Genomic DNA, 19,101 nt, shown 5'->3' on the forward strand with positions numbered 1-19,101 from the left:
GTTCTGCTTTACCGTGTTTAATGACTGTAAATCAGCATGTTGGCTTAGACTTCCTCGAGAAACATGTTTTTATATTTAATGTAGATGAGACGACCAATGAACGCTTCTTCTGTCATTTAAAGGAGTTTGTTGGACCCTTGTTGACGTATTTTTTTATCTGTTTGTGGCTTCCTGGATGTTTTCCATGTGAAGTTCTGTTGTGTAATAAAGCTGCTCACAGAATTCTACTTCCTCATACGTTGTGGTTTGTCCGTTTGCATTTCAGACACCAGAAAAATAAATAAAACCGTTGGGAGATTCAGAATATATTTTAATTGGTAAAAGAAGGCAAAAAAATACAATTCAAGACAATGTACAATCATACAACAGTTAAATTGCAGAATCCTCAGATATTTGTGTATTTATACATTTACATATTAAGCACCAAACCAAAGGGATCATTTGCATGCTCCTGGAGAAAAGACTGGAAATGCGAGAAGAGAAAGAAAACAAACATGTTAGATGGCTCAATAGCAAATAAATATGACATGAACATATCAACTAAAGATGGAAACAAGTGATCAGAGAAACAGGCGGTGACGCGTTACCGCGGCGACCGACCAAAAGGGGCGGAGCTGAGGGGACATCGACTGACGTGGGGGCGTTGACTTATTAGGCTGATAACTGGCCACAGGTTTGTGATTCTACTCTAGACCTTGTTCATGCGTGATGTACGAGTGGATTGATGCGAGATATTAATACACGCAGAAAAACTACAATCTTAATCTTTACTCTCAAAAATACCTGTTTTGATGGATCGGAGATTCTTCAGGAATTCTGACTTATTTGCTGTCACCAGTTTGAGATGCTCTTGGTCCAATCTTCTCCCCACTTCCCCCTTCCGCACTTCATCCCAGTCCTTGTCGGGTTACACACAAAAGACAATGTTAAAACATGATCACACACACACACACACACACACACACAGATGACCAACCATCAGGGTGCAGAATCACACATTTGTTTGTAGCACAACTGTAACGTCTCACAGTGTCTTTGAAGGCTTCTCCTTTGTAGTACGACGTGTCTGCTGGATACTGGAATCCCTCGTCAAGTAGCTGCTTCCAGCTTGAAGCCACCAAATGCAGCACCTCTCCATCGTAGGCGTACACCTTCTGGTCCTCACAGGTCATCAGAACCAGATGGTCCTCTGGGCACGAAGTTCCCTTCACCACGCCAAAGACCTGCATGCTTACGATATCTTTAAGGTAGAATTTGTTCCACCCATTCACCACGATCTTTTTATCTCTGTAGATGGTATCATTGAGGTCTCCAATCGTCAAAATGGCACCAGCTGGGTTCTTCAAGATGACCGTCTGATCTCTGTGGTCCAACACATAATTCAACATCGATTTCAGGTAGCGTGGATCTGCAACACAAGCCAAAGGGATTTCGATTTGGAAAATACTCATCATAGTAAGATCCAACACGTGAATCAAAGGTGTGTGTGTGTGTGTGTGTTCTACCTTTGTGTCCTGCCTGTTCTTTGCCGTGCTGGCTCCCAAGACCAAGAAGCGAGTGAGGTCCACTCCTGTAAGTTAGAAAAAAAGCGTAGGAAAAAGTGAGATAGTGGTTGTCCTGGTTACAGGGCGCAGTAGTTGAGGGATCCCCAAGTGAGATCAACACAATGCCAAAGTTGAGTGCTTTAATTTGAAAATAACTGAAAATAATTAGAAATAACTGATAGATTCAAATGAGCCATTGAAAAAGAAGAACTTACTGTGTGCTTAGTGGAAGAGACGCCATTCCTCCTCACCTAGAAAACGGATAATTCATGTTAGAAGGCGCGTCGCGTTCGGTGTGAACGTAACGTAAGAAAAACAAAATACGGAGTTCTTTTTTTCTTCATTTGAAGACACAAACAAATGTAACTATTCGGCCATTTGATTTCGCAGATTAAATTATTAAAATCGTATTTCTGGATTCAGTTTAAGTTACGTTAGTTAAGTAGAATAACTCTAAGGCTTTGTGTGATCACAACAGATGATTCAGCAAGAAAATATCCGCCCTTTGCTTAAGGTCGTTTTTATTATTATTATTATTATATCTAAAACCTTTCCGATCTGAAAAGTACACACAGATGTCAGTTATATTTCATCTGGAGACAAGAAAACATAAAGTAACCATTTTGTTCTCTTATGGCCGATCATGTTAAGGAGTGGTTTAAATAGACCGGAAAGAAATTATATAGATAGATCAAAATGGTGAGAAGAATCCTTTAAGACTAAACATTGATTACATTTCTTGAAATAAGAATAGTCCGGGTACCTGGCTTGAAGATGGGATTTTGTCCTTCGCCTCGAAGAAGAATCAACATCCGCTGTTCCGACTCCGCCTTTTAACCCCTGTGCTGCGTTCAAGTGCGCCTCAAATGACGGCTTCACAAAAGCGTACCGGGGAAAATTACTAACCAGAACTATGTCGTTCCAATCGTATATTTCCCTTTATTACGGAAGATGTCAAAGCCTTCGACGTTCCAGCCATTTAAATACACTTATTTAGCCCGTAAATCACTCTCCATTATGTTCTGTCACTTACGGACTTACTTACTAAGTCACTACTTGTACTTTGTTGTTGCTGTGTGTACACTTCCATCTGCCACGGTATCATGTAATAAATAAAACACTCAAAAATGCACTAAAATGACTGATGGAAGAGTTAAAAATATATTATTATTATATATATTTGATAGAAATTAAATATATGATTGAGCAACTGAGTAAACTGTGAAACATGGAATATACCCAGTAATATTTGTAAGTTAAGATATCTGTGCATGTAAGAGCCATTTTTGTTATTGTTTGTCTGTTAGCCCAACCCCTAGGGAGGTGAGAGGAGGCGTTTCAGTTAGGCCGCAATGGCTATATAATCAGAAGGGTTACTGGGCACAGGTGTTGGGTGTTGGAAGGGAAATAGTTTTTCGACCGTGAAGCGTCAAGCGTAAAGGTAAACGTGAAACGTGAAACGTGAAACGTGAAACGTGAAACGTGAAACGTGAAGCGTCAAGCGTAAAGGTAAACGTGAAGCGTGAAGCGTGAAACGTAAAGGTAAACGTGAACGATTGGGAATGGTATGTATATACAAAGAAGAACAAAATAAAGGACAGCAAAAAGACTGGTTGACTCATGAACTTTGTCACGCGTCAAAAACAATCCACACGAAACCCCAACCAAGAGGAACTCAATGTGCGAGGCAAAGGACCTCTACATTTAAGTCGAAAAACTCGCTTCGTGGGATAGGAGCGGCAGCAGTTTGGTGCTGTAAAAGGAGCAGCTGTGGAGCCGCGATTGGAGCGGCGAACCCAGCGGCAGTTTGGAGCCGCGATTGGAGCGGCGAACCCAGCGGCAGTTTGGAGCCGCGATTGGAGCGGCGAACCCAGCGGCAGTTTGGAGCAGCGATTGGAGCGGCGAACCCAGCGGCGGTTTGGAGCAGTGATTGGAGCGGCGAACCCAGCGGCGGTTTGGAGCAGTGATTGGAGCGGCGAACCCAGCGGCGGTTTGGAGCAGTGATTGGAGCGGCGAACCCAGCGGCAGTTTGGAGCCGCGATTGGAGCGGCGGACACCGCGGAAGTTTGGATTAGCGATTGGAGCGGCGAACCCAGCGGCAGTTTGGAGCAGTGATTGGAGCGGCGAACCCAGCGGCAGTTTGGAGCAGCGATTGGAGCGGCGAACCCAGCGGCAGTTTGGAGCCGCGATTGGAGCGGCGGACACCGCGGAAGTTTGGATTAGCGATTGGAGCGGCGAACCCAGCGGCAGTTTGGAGCAGCGATTGGAGCGGCGGACACCGCGGCAGTTTGGAGCAGTGATTGGAGCGGCGAACCCAGCGGCGGTTTGGAGCAGTGACTGGCGACGCAGTCTGAGCGGTGGCTGTTTGGTGCAGCGGACAGGAGCGGCAGCAGTCGTAGTTGTGCGGTACGGAACTTCACTCACGGAGGTAGAGACCGAGCGTCAGCGCACCTGCATGCAAGTGTCAAGGTATGTGTAACGCTACATACAGGGTGAACATTGTTCTAATTGCGTGCAAACATGTACGCAACTTTACGTGTAAAAGCCACGGCATTTGTGACTGAAAGGAACTGAGCAAGTATTCACAAAAACGAACGTGCATCTTGGACAATGGAAGAAGCACACGCTGCTGATCCTGAACTCTTACCTGAGACAGAGTCTCAAGTTGAGTCAGGTAAAATGGACTACTCTGTAAAACGACGGACTGTTAAATTGACAGAAAAGGCACTTATGGAAAAAATTGTACGCCTGCAAAAGGAGAGAAAGGTAAAATTTCAAAGGGCACATAATCTCAAGGAGATAATTGTTGATTTGATGGGTGATAAAAGCTATGTCACAGAGGTAAAAGGTACATTTGAAAAGTTTAAAGTTCTTTGTGGTGAAGCAAAAGAAAACCATGATGCATTGATGAAGTTGGTACCTAAAGAAGAGGTGGAAAATCATGAAATGTGGTATAAATTAAAAATGCTTAGCGTCAAGGTCTTTATTGACGATATAGACAAATGGTTAGTCTGCAACGAAAGTTGCCCCAATACTAAAATTGTCGATATTCATAATGATGTGGTTAATGTGGAGCCTCAAGACAGCATTTCAAATGTTGGATCCAATGCTTCCAACATATTCTCAGAGCGAACCAGTAATGTGTCTAGGGTCAGCAAGGGTTCAACGTCCTCCACAAGGCGTCAAACTGAGGCAGAAAGGGCTGCACTCATGGCACGTTCTGCAGCGCTACAGATGAAACATGTTCTGGAGGAGCAGGTTGATCAATTAAGGAGAAAACAGGAACAACTTGAAATTGACACAGAATTAGCAGCATCTACAGCAAAGTTGGCAGTGTTGAATACCTCAAAGCATGGCAGTGTTTTAACTACACGGTCAGATGGCATGGATTCATACTTCATAAAGGGAACCAAACTTAATCCTTATGCTGAACAATACAAACTAGTGCAAAAGGAAAAACTTACGCAAAATTACTCAATGCCTGCGAGCGCTCAGTTAAAAGTGGAAAACCCAATTGAAGCAGGCAAGTACGACAAAGCAGCAGCTATTGAGAAAAAGGACAAGTGGCAAGAATTTGATCGAATAAAGCTTCAATCAGATTCCAAATCTGGTGATCCGCAACCAGCATCATTGCAAGGCAATCCTCAAGTAAATGGAGATCTCTACAGTCTGTTACAAAGACAAAATGAAGTTACAGCACTTCTTGTACAGTCACAGAACTCTCAATTCTTACCACGCAGAGAAATTCCCATTTTTGATGGTGACCCTTTAGAATTCAGATCATTCATTAGAGCTTTTCAACATTGTGTCGAAGCTAAAACAAACCAAGGAGACTGTTTGTATTATCTCGAGCAGTTTACTAGGGGGCAGCCTAGAGATCTGGTGCGTAGTTGCCAGCATATGGCTCCAGAAAAAGGTTATGCTATGGCCAAAGAACTTCTCGGAAGGCATTTTGGAAATGAAGTAAAGGTCACAGCTGCCTATGTGGACAAAATCATTGGATGGCCCGCCGTTAAGGCAGAAGACGTTAAAGGGCTACAAGCATATGCATTGTGTTTACGAGAATGCTGCAATGCTATGGAGGAGTTGCAATATTTGGATGAACTCAATATGCCAGCCAACATGAAAGCAATCATGCAGAAACTTCCATATAAGCTCAGAGAAAAGTGGAGAGCAGCTGCATGTGAAATCTCAGAAAAAGAAGATCGCAGATCTGGTTTTAGAGACTTTATAAAGTTCATTGAGTATCAAGTCAAAATCATTTCTGATCCTATCTTTGGCAACATCCAGGACATTCACGATGGTGTAAATAAAGGAAGCAGCAAGACAAAACTAAGTCAAAGATTTCAGTCTAAAAGAAATAGCTTTGCAACTGCTGTCTTTATGTCTACTGAACCAGCCGTAAGTGTAAACAAGAAAAGCGTTGAAACTCAAACTCAAATTAGTGCACCTACAGCACCAAATGTTTCCTGTTTGTACTGTACATGTGGACACGCATTGGAGAACTGTCCACAATTGAGGAAAAGAAGCCATCGCAAAAAGTTGGACTTTATGAAAGAAAAGGGAGTTTGCTTTGGTTGCTTGCACCTAGGACATATGAGCAAGAGTTGCAGTAAACGCTTATCTTGCAATGTTTGCCACCAGAGTCATCCCAGTGTGCTCCACATTGATAGAAAGGAAAGGAGCAAAGGCGAAGAGCAGCCAAAGGAACGGCCGGGGAGTGGCACAACTGTCTCTACTTGTGGTCATACGGGGGCCGGAGGCAGTAACGGCATCCTTTCAATCCTACCTGTTAATGTTAAGTGTACGAAAGGAAACCAAATCATACAAACTTACGCATTCCTGGACCCAGGAAGTACAGACACTTTCTGTTCTGAAAGTCTAATGGAGAGACTGAACATTAAAGGAAGAAAAACAAGGATTAATCTACATACAATGGGTCACAGTAGTACTGTTCCAAGTTGTATTGTCGAAGGCTTGGCGATCTCAGAATTTGCTCGCAATCAATTCTTTGAGCTTCCAAGTGTGTTTACTCAAAAGGTAATGCCAGTGTCGACACAAAATATCATATCCGAAGAACAGTTGTCAAAGTGGACTTACTTGAAAGAGGTAAATATTCCCCGTATTAACGCAGATGTTGATTTGTTGATTGGCACAAACGCCTCAAAGTTAATGGAGCCATGGGAAGTAGTCAATAGTCAAGGAGAGGGACCATATGCAGTAAGAACTCTATTGGGCTGGGTGGTTAATGGACCTCTCAATGGGAACTGTGCAAAGCAGGGTGAGAGTGGCCACCCTACGGTTAGTGTAAATAGGATTGGTGTTGACAGATTGGAAGAACTATTGATGAAGCAGTACAACCAAGATTTCAGTGAAAATTTCTCTAATGACAAAGAGGAGATGTCAGTAGACGAAAGGAAGTTCATGGAAATAGTGAAGGGTTCAGTGCAGCTTAAAAAAGGACAGTACAACATAAGGTTGCCTTTTAAAGCACCTCATGTAACTATGCCAAACAACTTTTCCGTTGCTAAACAACGCATCAGCTCACTGAAAAGAAAACTTCTAAAAAATCAAGGTTTTCACAAAGAATATGCAACCTTCCTTACTGATGTCATCAATAAAGGATATGCGGAAAAGGTTCCAGAGCATCAGTTGGAACGGACAGATGGGAAAGTGTGGTTTCTCCCTCACCATGGAGTATACCATCCACAGAAAGGAAGCTTGCGCGTTGTGTTCGACTGCGGTGCAGAATTTAAAGGTGTCTCACTGAACAGTCAGCTCCTACAAGGACCAAACCTGACAAGCTCATTGTTAGGAGTGTTAACACGGTTTAGGCAAGAACCTGTAGCAATTATGGCTGATGTGCAATCAATGTTTTATCAAGTTAAAGTTGCAGAGGAACACTCTGACTTTTTAAGGTTCTTGTGGTGGCCAGAAGGGAACCTGGAGCAAGAGCTTGTACAGTACCGTATGACAGTTCATTTATTTGGAGCGGTATCTTCACCTAGTTGTGCATGTTATGCTTTAAAGAAGATTGCCGAGGATAATCAAACTCACTTCTCAGAAGAAGTAATAGACACGGTAGCAAGAAGTTTTTATGTGGATGATCTTTTAAAAAGTTTGCCTTCTGAAGAAGATGCTATCCAAATGGTAAAAAACATTACAGCTATCTGCAAGTTAGGGGGTTTTAATCTCACAAAGTGGATCAGCAATAGCCGTGAGGTGCTATTAGAGATTTCCGAAGAACAAAGATCCAAGAACTTCAAGGAGTTGGATCTAGACAGGGATAAATTGCCAGTTGAACGGGCCCTTGGACTACATTGGTGCATCGAGACGGACGCCTTCAAATTTAAATTTAACATCCGAGAACAACCACATACAAGACGTGGGATGTTATCCATGATCAGTTCTGTCTACGATCCTTTAGGTTTCTTAGCACCTTTCACAATCCCAGCTAAGATAATTCTGCAGGACTTGTGTCGCTTGAAGTGTGGTTGGGATGATTCAGTACCCCAAAGCGTTCAACAGAAATGGAACAAATGGATGGAAGATCTCGAGAGTGTGGGAAGTTTCAAGGTCAGCAGGTGCTTAAAACCTAAAGACTTTGGCCATGTCATATCTGCTCAGTTGCATCACTTCTCTGATGCCAGTGAAAGTGCATACGGAACGGTTACATATATCCGGTTGCAAAACAGTAAAAACCAGGTCCATATTGCATTCGTACTTGGAAAGGCAAGGGTTGCCCCACTGAAACAAGTGACCATCCCTCGTTTGGAGCTCACAGCTGCTACTGTAGCTGTTAAGGTGGACAAGATGCTGAGTTCAGAGCTGCAGCTTCCTTTGGAAGAGCCACAATTCTGGACCGACAGTACATCTGTACTAAAGTATATAAAAAATGAGGACAAAAGATTTCAAACATTTGTCGCCAATAGAATATCAGTTATTAGAGAGGCGTCACAAGTGTCACAATGGAGATACATTCCCTCAGCTCAAAATCCAGCGGATGATGCTTCAAGGGGATTAAAGTTTGAACATTTAGTTCAAAAGAGATGGCTCCAAAGCCCAAGTTTTCTGTGGAAACCAGAAGAGGAATGGCCAACCCACAGCTTGGATTTGGACATTAGTGATGACCCAGAAGTTAAAAGAAATCTGGCAGTGAATGCAACGACCACTGAAGACAATTTTAGCCCCACCCATAAACTGATCAATTACTTTTCCAGTTGGAAAAGGTTGAAAACAGCAGTAGGGTGGATGCTACTTCTGAAGATGATCTTGCTTTCTTTAAGTAAGAAAAGGAAACTGCTGACAAACGACGGTCGTCAACCGAAAGATATCAGTTTGGAGATGCAAAGATTTAAAGGCACCTTAGGAGGACAAAGGTTGTCTGTAGATAGTCTTTTTGAAGCAGAAATATCCATTATTCGCTTCAGCCAATGGGAAAGATTTCGCAACGAGATTGATGCACTGGCATCTGGGAAATCTAAGGTGAAAAAACAGAGCACCATCTACAAGCTGAGCCCAATTTACAAAGAAGAGCTTTTGAGAGTTGGAGGAAGATTAAATAAATCTTCCATGCCTGAAGAGAGCAAACATCCGCTCATTCTGGCCAAGGATCAACACGTCTCGACGCTCATACTCCGGCATATTCACGAACAACTGGGCCATGGTGGCAGAAATCATGTACTCTCCAAGCTAAGGAAGAGGTACTGGATTACTAACGCCAATTCAGCAGTAAGGAAGGTACTAACAAAATGCTACTTCTGTAGGCGTCACAGAGGAAAGGTGGGGGAGCAACAAATGGCAGATTTACCAGCCGAAAGACTTGTTCCAGATCTCCCCCCATTCACAAATGTGGGTGTGGATTACTTTGGTCCTATTGATGTAAAGAAAGGTCGTAGCATTGTAAAGCGCTATGGAGTGATTTTTACTTGCATGGCAAGTAGAGCAGTCCATCTGGAAGTTGCTTACTCCCTCGATACAGACTCGTGTGTCAATGCGTTGAGAAGATTCAGCTGCAGGAGAGGACAAATTTCTGTGATGCGATCAGATAATGGAACTAACTTTGTGGGAGCTGAAAGAGAGCTCAGAGAAGCGTTAGCTTCATTAGACCACCATAAAGTACAAAAAACGATGGCACAGAATGGAATCAAATGGATTTTCAACCCCCCTGCCGGATCCCATCATGGTGGCATTTGGGAGCGCATCATACGTATGGTTAGGAGGATTCTAAGTACTGTGCTTCATCAGCAATGTCTGGAGGATGAAGGATTTCACACTTTGCTATGCGAAGTGGAATGCATACTCAATGGTCGTCCCATTACACAATTGTCTGATGATCCTAATGACCTCGAGCCATTAACACCAAACCACATTCTGTTGATGAAAGGAAACCCAGTCTATCCACCTGGGCTATTCGAGAAAGGTGATATGTACATTAAAAGAAGATGGAGACAAACTCAGTATTTGGCTGACTTGTTTTGGAAACGATGGACACAAGAGTATATACCGTTGCTGCAGGAAAGGCAAAAGTGGAATGAGGAAAAAAAAGGATTTTTCCCTGGAGACATAGTTGTCGTTGTTGATTCAACAGCACCTCGTGGATCGTGGATACTTGGAAAGATACTACAAACATTTCCTGATAGGAAAGGACTTGTGCGCTCTGTTCGTCTCCAAACCAAAAGTAGTGTAATCGAGAGACCAGTGACAAAGATTTGTCTTCTTTGCGAAGCAGCAGATATGTAAAAAATAATATTGAACTAGCATGATGTTTATACTGTAAAGTGTATATAGATAAGTGAATTGAAACTGATTACTTTAAAATGTTTTTTTTGTTTCAAATGTAATGGCTCCTTATGTTATAGAATTATGTGAAATTGTCTTGTCTGTCGCCAGAACCAATTAGGGGCCGGTGTGTAAGAGCCATTTTTGTTATTGTTTGTCTGTTAGCCCCACCCCCTAGGGAGGTGAGAGGAGGCGTTTCAGTTAGGCCGCAATGGCTATATAATCAGAAGGGTTACTGGGCACAGGTGTTGGGTGTTGGAAGGGAAATAGTTTTTCGACCGTGAAGCGTCAAGCGTAAAGGTAAACGTGAAACGTCAAGCGTCAAGCGTCAAGCGTCAAGCGTAAAGGTAAACGTGAAGCGTGAAGCGTGAAACGTAAAGGTAAACGTGAACGATTGGGAATGGTATGTATATACAAAGAAGAACAAAATAAAGGACAGCAAAAAGACTGGTTGACTCATGAACTTTGTCACGCGTCAAAAACAATCCACACGAAACCCCAACCAAGAGGAACTCAATGTGCGAGGCAAAGGACCTCTACAGTGCAAAATAATATATGTTTTTCCTCCACGTCCTCTCCGCTTGTCTGCATGTCTGAGCTCGGGCCGGGTCCCAAAGGGGCGGGTCTAAGAAGCATTTTAGCCAATCACCGATGAAGACAATGAGTGACATTATAATATCATTTTAGCGTCCTGAATTACATGAAGCACTTGTCGGAAGAAAAAGAAAACTATAGAGAACACCAGGGCACTAGTGGTGTGACCTTCGTGAACCACTCGTTCATTTTCAGACTCGGGAGTAACGAGTCCTCAAAGAGAAAATGCTTGTTTTTCCTCGTGGCCTCGCATCGGGACTGTTGCAGAGGCTCAATCAGGGAAACAGCAATGATTTGTTCATTTCCAGACTGCGTCTTTGTCCGAGTCTTTGGATCCGTTTTTCACTGTACTTGCATTGGTTTACTAGAGGAGGTTTCGTAGGGAATTGATTCACCTCATTCACTTTTGCGTGACTAGGTTTAGTAAGATGTTACATTACATGTCATTTAGCTGTGATGTAGATGTGACTGATATTCATAAACATTGTACATGTTGGAAATGTTGTTGCATGTATTTACATGATTTTGTCTCTAAATGTTTGAAAAAGTGACATATGAATATTTTCCTACTTTTTTTATTTATATGATGATGCTAAATGTACGAAAACTGTTTTTTTTTAGATTTTAGAACGTGCAACATTTTCCAAACGGCGCCCCATGGTTTCATCGATGAGAAAGGTTGGTGCTGCCATCTGGTGGTGCGTCTGTGCCTCTAAGACCACAAAGCAATACACATGATGATGGAATCCCACGTTAAAACTCGTCACTAGTTTACTTAGTTCATCATAAAGGAGGCGTATAAACAGTTTGATTTGTTTGTATTTGTATCAGATACTGAAAGCGTGTCTCTGATTTTAAATGCAGAATACATACAGAATGTTCTTATCCAGCTCACCACTGACTCCAATGATCCATTTTGGTAACAGTGTTGTTCCTTGAACTGTTTTTACTGTATTTGTAGCCTTTGGATTACCTCTATGACATATTATAGGATGTCTGTGGCCTGGAATCAACAGCACTCAGTCAGACAGGAAGTGAGCTTTTAGGAGCCGTTTCCCAGTCCGGAAGCTTCTAGAAGCTACGCAGCAGGATGAAGAAACACATTCTGAATTCATACTCTGACTAAAAGACAAATCGTTGTCTCGATATACACTCACCGGCCACTTTATTAGGTACCCCATGCTAGTAACGGGTTGGACCCCCTTTTGCCTTCAGAACTGCCTCAATTCTTCGTGGCATAGATTCAACAAGGTGCTGGAAGCATTCCTCAGGGAGTTTGGTCCATATTGACATGATGGCATCACACAGTTGCCGCAGATTTGTCGGCTGCACATCCATGATGCGAATCTCCCGTTCCACCACATCCCAAAGATGCTCTATTGGATTGAGATCTGGTGATTGTGGAGGCCATTTGAGTACAGCGAACTCATTGTCATGTTCAAGAAACCAGTCTGAGATGATTCCAGCTTTATGACATGGCGCATTATCCTGCTGAAAGTAGCCATCAGAAGTTGGGTACATTGTGGTCATAAAGGGATGGACATGGTCAGCAACAATACTCAGGTAGGCTGTGGCGTTGCAACGATGCTCAATTGGTACCAAGGGGCCCAAAGAGTGCCAAGAAAATGACACCATGACACCACCACCACCAGCCTGAACCGTTGATACAAGGCAGGATGGATCCATGCTTTCATGTTGTAGACGCCAAATTCTGACCCTACCATCCGAATGTCGCAGCAGAAATCGAGACTCATCAGACCAGGCAACGTTTTTCCAATCTTCTATTGTCCAATTTCGATGAGCTTGTGCAAATTGTAGCCTCAGTTTCCTGTTCTTAGCTGAAAGGAGTGGCACCCGGTGTGGTCTTCTGCTGCTGTAGCCCATCTGCCTCAAAGTTCGACGTACTGTGCGTTCAGAGATGCTCTTATGCCCACCTTGGTTGTAACGGGTGATTATTTGAGTCACTGTTGCCCTTCTATCAGCTGGAACCAGTCTGGCCATTCTCCTCTGACCTCTGGCATCAACAAGGCATTTCCGCCCACAGAACTGCCGCTCACTGGATGTTTTTTCTTTTTCGGACCATTCTCTGTAAACCCTAGAGATGGTTGTGCGTGAAAATCCCAGTAGATTAGCAGTTTCTGAAATACTCAGACCAGCCCTTCTGGCACCAACAATCATGCCACGTTCAAAGTCACTCAAATCACCTTTCTTCCCCATACTGATGCTCGGTTTGAACTGCAGGAGATTGTCTTGACAATGTCTACATGCCTAAATGCACTGAGTTGCCGCCATGTGATTGGCTGCTTAGAAATTAAGTGTTAACGAGCAGTTGGACAGGTGTACCTAATAAAGTGGCCGGTGAGTGTATATTAAAGCACACTGGTTCATACTATTTGAAGGCAGATTTTTATGTTTATACTTGCTCACAAAAGCAAAGAAATAAGAGTTTACTCAAACCAAACCATTCCTGTCAATTAAATTAACCAGATTTTAAACGGCTAAGAACAGAAAAACGGAAATCTGCTGTTATGCTTTTAATGTGAAGTAACGTATGTAACTGTGTACACAGCATCCGTAAAGCTGAATATGTTCTTCTGCTGATCTTCATGGTCCCCAAAAGGCAGCTGTCACCGGCTACATGCTGCGTTCAATGGCAAAGAATCACTTCTTCTGATGAAGTTGCAGTAAATGAAACCAAAACAAATCATCAATCTTTATGATTTTATTGTGACTGACATGATCAATGCATCAACTCTTTATATCTTCTGCCTGCTTTGCATTCAGACAGCTGGCAGCCATGAATCATATCTTTATCATTAGTAAGTAGCTGAATCACTAACAACAAGCGTTTAAACCACCAGCTCCCAAGTAAATGATTACATCATCGTATCTCCCTGTAATCATAACCAAGAAGCAAGGAATTGTCAGCCTACTCATCAATACGATCTTCAGCCTTCATTTTTCTGAATGGGTAGAAAGCGCAGTCACAGTCCTTCTCTATTAGGAAATCAAAAAGTCTTTTCCTCGTTTTCTTTTCATATTTAACCCTGCCGTCTAAGTTATTGCCAGATTTGAGTTGTACTTGCTTTTTGATTTCAGGGTCATTTTTGAACAATTTGCTCAAACTTTCAGCCTCTGCACAGTTGCCGTAGAGCTTCCCCTCTTCAGAGTCACTTGTCAAACCAAACAAATCCCTACATAACTTGCACGGAGGAGTTTCTTCTTCCTTGCTGAGGCTAAACGCCTGGCACCTGACCCCCTGTGGAAGCTGGATGGTTCCATCATAATCTGGTTTCATTTTATTGTCTGGATAGTAGGTCAGCACTGCACCAGCTACACACTCGTCCCAGTAGTAGAGACAGGACGCAGAGATGATGCGTTGCCGAGGACTACGACCAGGAACGGCCATGGAGACTCCGTAGAACTTGTCTGGATCTTCGATGTCGGTTCTGTGCGAGACACAGATGGTGGAGGAGATCAGATCCCTTGAGTAACCGAGGTTCAGGTCAATGATGAGACTTCGTAGGGCACGGAGTATTTCTCTTTCATTTTTTGGTCCATTCAGGTGGACAATCTGCAAGCATAAATCATGCAAGTCATGTTTTGGGAACTGCAACAATGTAAATTCATTATAGACTGTAACATATTCTATGCATCTTTAAAAAGAAGAATTTAAATCATCTTTTTGAAAAACTATGATCGTACCATGTCCAGCACACATGAAAATGGACTCCGTCTGGGTAGGTGAGAGGAGAAGAGTTCAAAGGCCCGAGGGAACAACGGCCTCAAATCCCTTAACAAGTCGTCATCCATCAGGATGCTTTCTGGAGAAAATGGCGGCTCGTTGACTTTCCCCACAAAGAAAATGCTGTGAAACATCTGTGGAGCCCAAACACATTCAAAGAGGTGTCATTGTTGTATCTTGACACACAAAATGTATGTGAATAAAGAGCATTTCAAAAGGAGTCATTCAATGTACCTCATCCAGTAAATGTGTGGTATCACCAGGAGCTTCTTTAGTCAGCTCAATCATTTTAGAGATGAGCTTAAAAGCATTCTGTCTGAAAGGATCCTGAGTTTCCAGAAAGTCCTCTTCTCTAAAAAAAGATAAATATTTTAAAAGTGTTTAGAAGATTAAAAAGCAGAATCCAACAATGAGAATGTACTTGAAAAACCAATAAATAAAAAAAGTTGTATTATAACTACACATTGTTTTTTAAACGTCTAGTTTTTAAGAAAACTAAACATTTTCAATTTGGTTAGCAACAGTTTTTCCAACCATCTCAAATTACCCAATTATATTAAAAAACTAATTTATTGCTTACACAAGATTTCCCTCTTTTTAAAACTCAAACTAAGCAGAAAATGTTTTGTTTCACATGATTTCATGACTTCATGAAACAGTTTACTCACCTAGGAGAAGAATCCCCCTGAAGCAGAAATAACACACAACACGATACAACAGTTACACATTTCACCAAGAACACAACGGATAATTAACACAGTACAGTTCAATCAAATGGATATTAAATATCTACAAGGGTAAGCCCTTCAGAGCTGCTACTCACCATGGCTGAGTCCTCAGTAAATGAAACACAAAGCAAGAAGTGAAGCTCCACATCTACATTCGGGTGCCACTCCTTAGTTTCTTTCCATGATGTAAAAGGGAGGGAGGGGTTTAATGTGCCATGCACCTGTTCTGCTGTGAATGCTGTAGTTACTGCTTAGCTCACAACTGGACAATTCTCTCTTCTTCTTTATGTGTATCATTACACCTTTGGGGAATTTGTAGAATCAAAAGTAAAAAAGTGTTTAATGACTAATGATAAAATAAAAGCATGTTGGCTTGGACCTCCTCAAATATACAGTATATATATATATATGTATGTGAAAACCAAATGACGGTACTTCTGGCATTTAAATGAGTTTGTTGGACCCTGTTTACGGGTCGATTAGAGGAGATATTTATTATAATTATATTAAAATACATTTTGTTGAAACATGGAATATGCCCAGTGATATTTTATTTACGATAACTGCGCAAAACATTGGCTTTACGCGCACGTACACGCGGGCTTGACAGTGTGTGGAGGCTGGTTGACAGATGCGATAAACCACGTGGCCGTGTTAAAGTGAACCCAGCTACGATGTTCACAGGACTGCGGTGAGGACACACAACAGGACGTGGATGAAAACAGACACATTTTATCCAAAATAATTCATTGCGTTAAGCTCTTTCCTCGTGTGTGTAATATATATATATATATCACATTTTCTAATATGTTTTACATGAAGATATTTCTATTGTAATATATGTATCCTTTAATGTATTATATTGGATATTTTTAGTTTGAATAGGGTGTGTGGTGGAAGTTTTTGCACAGACAATGTTAAAGAATAAAGGCTCCGAGTCAAATATGTTATTCTCCGTTTATTTCCTTGAACTAACTTGTTGAGTCTCTACAGCCAGGACACTGGGGACGTCTCATCAGTGTGAAACACTTCAGAACTTTTCCCATGGCCTCGCCATCCCAGAACTTGCAATTAATACACTGGTAATACAATGAAGCATTTAGAAGAGTTATATATTTTTGCCATTACAGGTGTCCTTATGTTAAACTGTTAAAAGTGAAATAAAACTGAATGACCCGAATAAATGTTAAATATTTAACTGCTAAGTAATAATGTGTGTTTGATACCCTTTTTTGCATCGAATATTTCTGGGATGTTTACTGAAACTGGCCCTACCAAAAAATAATAATCTTTTGTAGTTTTCTGGATCTCTTTTCCATGTGAAGTTCTCAGAAATCAACTTCCTCATACGACAGTTTGCATTTCAGCCTCAAAAAAAAAAAAAAATTGTTTTATTTATATATATATATATATATATACACTGTATACACACACACACACGTAAACACACACATACATTTCTGCAATTTAAAGATTTTGAAAATATTTTAATTGGTAAATGACAAAAAAAAGGTAATTTGAGACAAGAAAGGTTATCACAACACAATGTATATTTGAGTTTTTTAATTATACCACAGTTACATTGCAGAATCCTCAGATATTGGTGTGTATTTGTACATCAGACACCAGACCAAAAAAAAGGGATCATTTGCATGCTGATGGAGGAAATATTGGAAATGTGAGAAGAGAAAGAAAAGATACATGTTAGATGGCTCAATAGCAAAAAAATATGACATAAACATATCAACTAAAGATAAAAACATGTGATCAGACCAATAGGGGCGGAGCTGAGTGGACATCGACTGACGTGAAGGAGTTGACTTATTAGGCTGATAACTGACCACAGGTTTGTGTTTCTACTCTAGACATTGTTCATGCGTGATGTACGAGTGGATTGATGAGAGATATTAATACACGCAGAAAAACTACAATCTTAATCTTTACTCTGCAGCACAGAAATAAATACCTGTTTTGATGGATCGGAGATTCTTCAGGAATTCTGACTTATTTGCTGTCACCAGTTTGAGATGCTCTTCGTCCAATCTTCTCCCCACTTTGCCCTTCCTCACTTCATCCCAGTCCTTGTCGGGTTACACACAAAAGACAATGTTAAAACATGATCACACACACACACACACACACACACACACACACACACACACACACACACACACACACACACACACACACACACACACACACACACACACACACACACACACACACACACACACACACACACACACACACACACTGTAACGTCTCACCGTGTCTGGGAAGGCATCTCCTTTGTAGTACGACTTGTCTGCTGGATACTGGAATCCCTCGTCAAATAGCTGCTTCCAGCTTGAAGCCACCAAATGCAGCACCTCTCCATCATAGGCGTACACCTTCTGGTCCTCACAGGTCATCAGAACCAGATGGTCCTCTGGGCACGAAGTTCCCTTCACCAGGCCCAAGACCTGCATGCTTACGATATCTGGAAGGTAGAATTTGTTCCACCCATTCACCACGTTCTTTTTATCTCTGTAGATGGTTTCATTGAGGTCTCCAATCGTCAAAATGGCACCAGCTGGGTTCTTCAAGATGACCGTCTCATCTCTGTGGTCCAACACATAATTCAACATCGATTTCAGGTAGTCTGGATCTGCAACACAAGCCAAAGGGATTTCGATTTGATTTGGAAAATACTCATCATAGTAAGATCCAACGTGTGAATCAAAGGTGTGTGTGTGTGTGTGTGTTCTACCTTTGTGTCCTGTCTGTTCTTTGCCGTGCTGGCTCCCAAGACCAAGAAGCGAGTGAGGTCCACTCCTGTAAGTTAGAAAAAAAGCGTAGGTACTCACGACAGTATTTACTGGACCACATTGAGAGGAACAATTTGTGGTAAAAACGGACAGAATATAGAAGAAGAAAAAGTGGGATAGTGGTTGTCCTGGTTACAGGGCGCAGTAGTTGAGGGATCCCCCAAGTGAGATCAACACAATGCCAAAGTTGAGTGCTTTAATTTGAAAATAACGGAAAAAAATGAGAAATAACCGATGGATTAAAATGAGCCATAGAAAAAGAAGAACTTACTGTGTGCTTAGTGGAAGAGCCGCCATTCCTCCTCACCTAGAAAACGAATAATTCATGTTAGAAGGCGCGTCGAGTTCGGTGTGAACGTAAGAAAAACAAAATACGGAGTTCTTTTTTCTTCATTTGATGACATGCAAAAAGTCCTTTGCCCTTTGCTTAAGGTCGTTTTTATTATTATTATATCCAAAACCTTTCCGATCTGAAAAGTACACACAGATGTCAGTTACATTTCATCTGGAGACAAGAAAACAGAAAGCAACCGTTTTGTTCTATTATGGCCGATCATGTTAAGGAGTGGTTTTAACAGACCGGAAGGAAATTATATAGATAGATCAAATTGGTGAGAAGAATCCTTTAAGACTAATTATTGATTACAATTTCAAGAAATATAATGAAATAGTCCGGGTACCTGGCTTGAAAACGGGATTTTGTCCTTCGTCCCGAAAGAAGAATCAACATCCGCTGCTCCGACTCCGCCCTTAAACCCCTGTGCTGCGTTCAAGAGCGCATCAAATGACGGTTTTACAAAAACCTAACGGGGAAAATGACTTTTTGTTGTTCCAATCAATGGTATATTTCCCTTTAATACGGAAGATGTCAAAGCCTTCGACGTTCCAGCCATTTAAATACA

At 41.8% G+C, this 19,101-nt stretch overlaps 3 protein-coding genes across 5 annotated transcripts; 1 reads left to right on the top strand and 2 right to left on the bottom strand.

The window, feature by feature from the left end:
- Nucleotides 1-289: 289 nt before the first annotated feature.
- On the bottom strand, nt 290-19,026 carry LOC134107074 (uncharacterized). 3 transcript variants are annotated; one of them, XM_062558363.1, is made up of 6 exons: nt 18,880-19,025; nt 1,760-1,795; nt 1,506-1,570; nt 1,029-1,408; nt 784-898; nt 290-463 (listed from the first exon to the last, which is right to left on the bottom strand). In XM_062558363.1, exons 2-6 carry the CDS (start codon nt 1,783-1,785, stop codon nt 438-440), a joined length of 612 nt encoding a protein of 203 aa, XP_062414347.1. In that variant the 5' UTR covers nt 1,786-1,795; nt 18,880-19,025; the 3' UTR covers nt 290-437. The 3 variants fall into 3 exon arrangements, with proteins under 3 accessions (XP_062414347.1, XP_062414348.1, XP_062414349.1); XM_062558364.1 differs by lacking the exon at nt 18,880-19,025 and adding an exon at nt 2,308-2,388; XM_062558365.1 differs by lacking the exons at nt 290-463; nt 784-898; nt 1,029-1,408; nt 1,506-1,570; nt 1,760-1,795 and adding exons at nt 16,941-17,047; nt 17,359-17,473; nt 17,660-18,039; nt 18,142-18,206; nt 18,471-18,506 and having other exon boundaries at nt 18,880-19,026.
- On the top strand, nt 7,692-11,126 carry LOC134107138 (uncharacterized). Its single transcript, XM_062558598.1, has 2 exons — nt 7,692-8,582; nt 11,115-11,126. The coding sequence occupies exons 1-2, from the start codon at nt 7,692-7,694 to the stop codon at nt 11,124-11,126; spliced, it is 903 nt and encodes a 300-aa protein (XP_062414582.1).
- LOC119219475 (uncharacterized) lies at nt 13,576-15,773 on the bottom strand. Its single transcript, XM_062558360.1, has 5 exons — nt 15,488-15,773; nt 15,333-15,349; nt 14,899-15,016; nt 14,625-14,798; nt 13,576-14,493 (listed from the first exon to the last, which is right to left on the bottom strand). The coding sequence occupies exons 1-5, from the start codon at nt 15,488-15,490 to the stop codon at nt 13,849-13,851; spliced, it is 957 nt and encodes a 318-aa protein (XP_062414344.1). The 5' UTR covers nt 15,491-15,773; the 3' UTR covers nt 13,576-13,848.
- Nucleotides 19,027-19,101: the final 75 nt, after the last annotated feature.

This window comes from Pungitius pungitius, chromosome 17, assembly GCF_949316345.1.
Source record: "Pungitius pungitius chromosome 17, fPunPun2.1, whole genome shotgun sequence".
NCBI classification, from domain to species: Eukaryota; Metazoa; Chordata; class Actinopteri; order Perciformes; family Gasterosteidae; genus Pungitius; species Pungitius pungitius.

Excerpts from the sequence above, each read along its gene's own strand:
- LOC119219475 (XM_062558360.1), bottom strand. Across the intron at positions 14,799-14,898 it reads CCACACATTTACTGGATGAG|ATGTTTCACAGCATTTTCTT; the intron begins GTACATTGAATG and ends TGGGCTCCACAG. Across the intron at positions 14,494-14,624 it reads TTTCATGTGTGCTGGACATG|ATTGTCCACCTGAATGGACC; the intron begins GTACGATCATAG and ends TTATGCTTGCAG.
- LOC134107074 (XM_062558363.1), bottom strand. The coding sequence starts at position 1,785 with ATGGCGTCTCTTCCACTAAGCACACA. Across the intron at positions 1,571-1,759 it reads TCTCTTCCACTAAGCACACA|GAGTGGACCTCACTCGCTTC; the intron begins GTAAGTTCTTCT and ends TCTAACTTACAG. Across the intron at positions 1,409-1,505 it reads AGAACAGGCAGGACACAAAG|ATCCACGCTACCTGAAATCG; the intron begins GTAGAACACACA and ends CTTGTGTTGCAG.
- LOC134107138 (XM_062558598.1), top strand. The coding sequence starts at position 7,692 with ATGGTAAAAAACATTACAGCTATCTGCAAGTTAGGGGGTTTTAATCTC.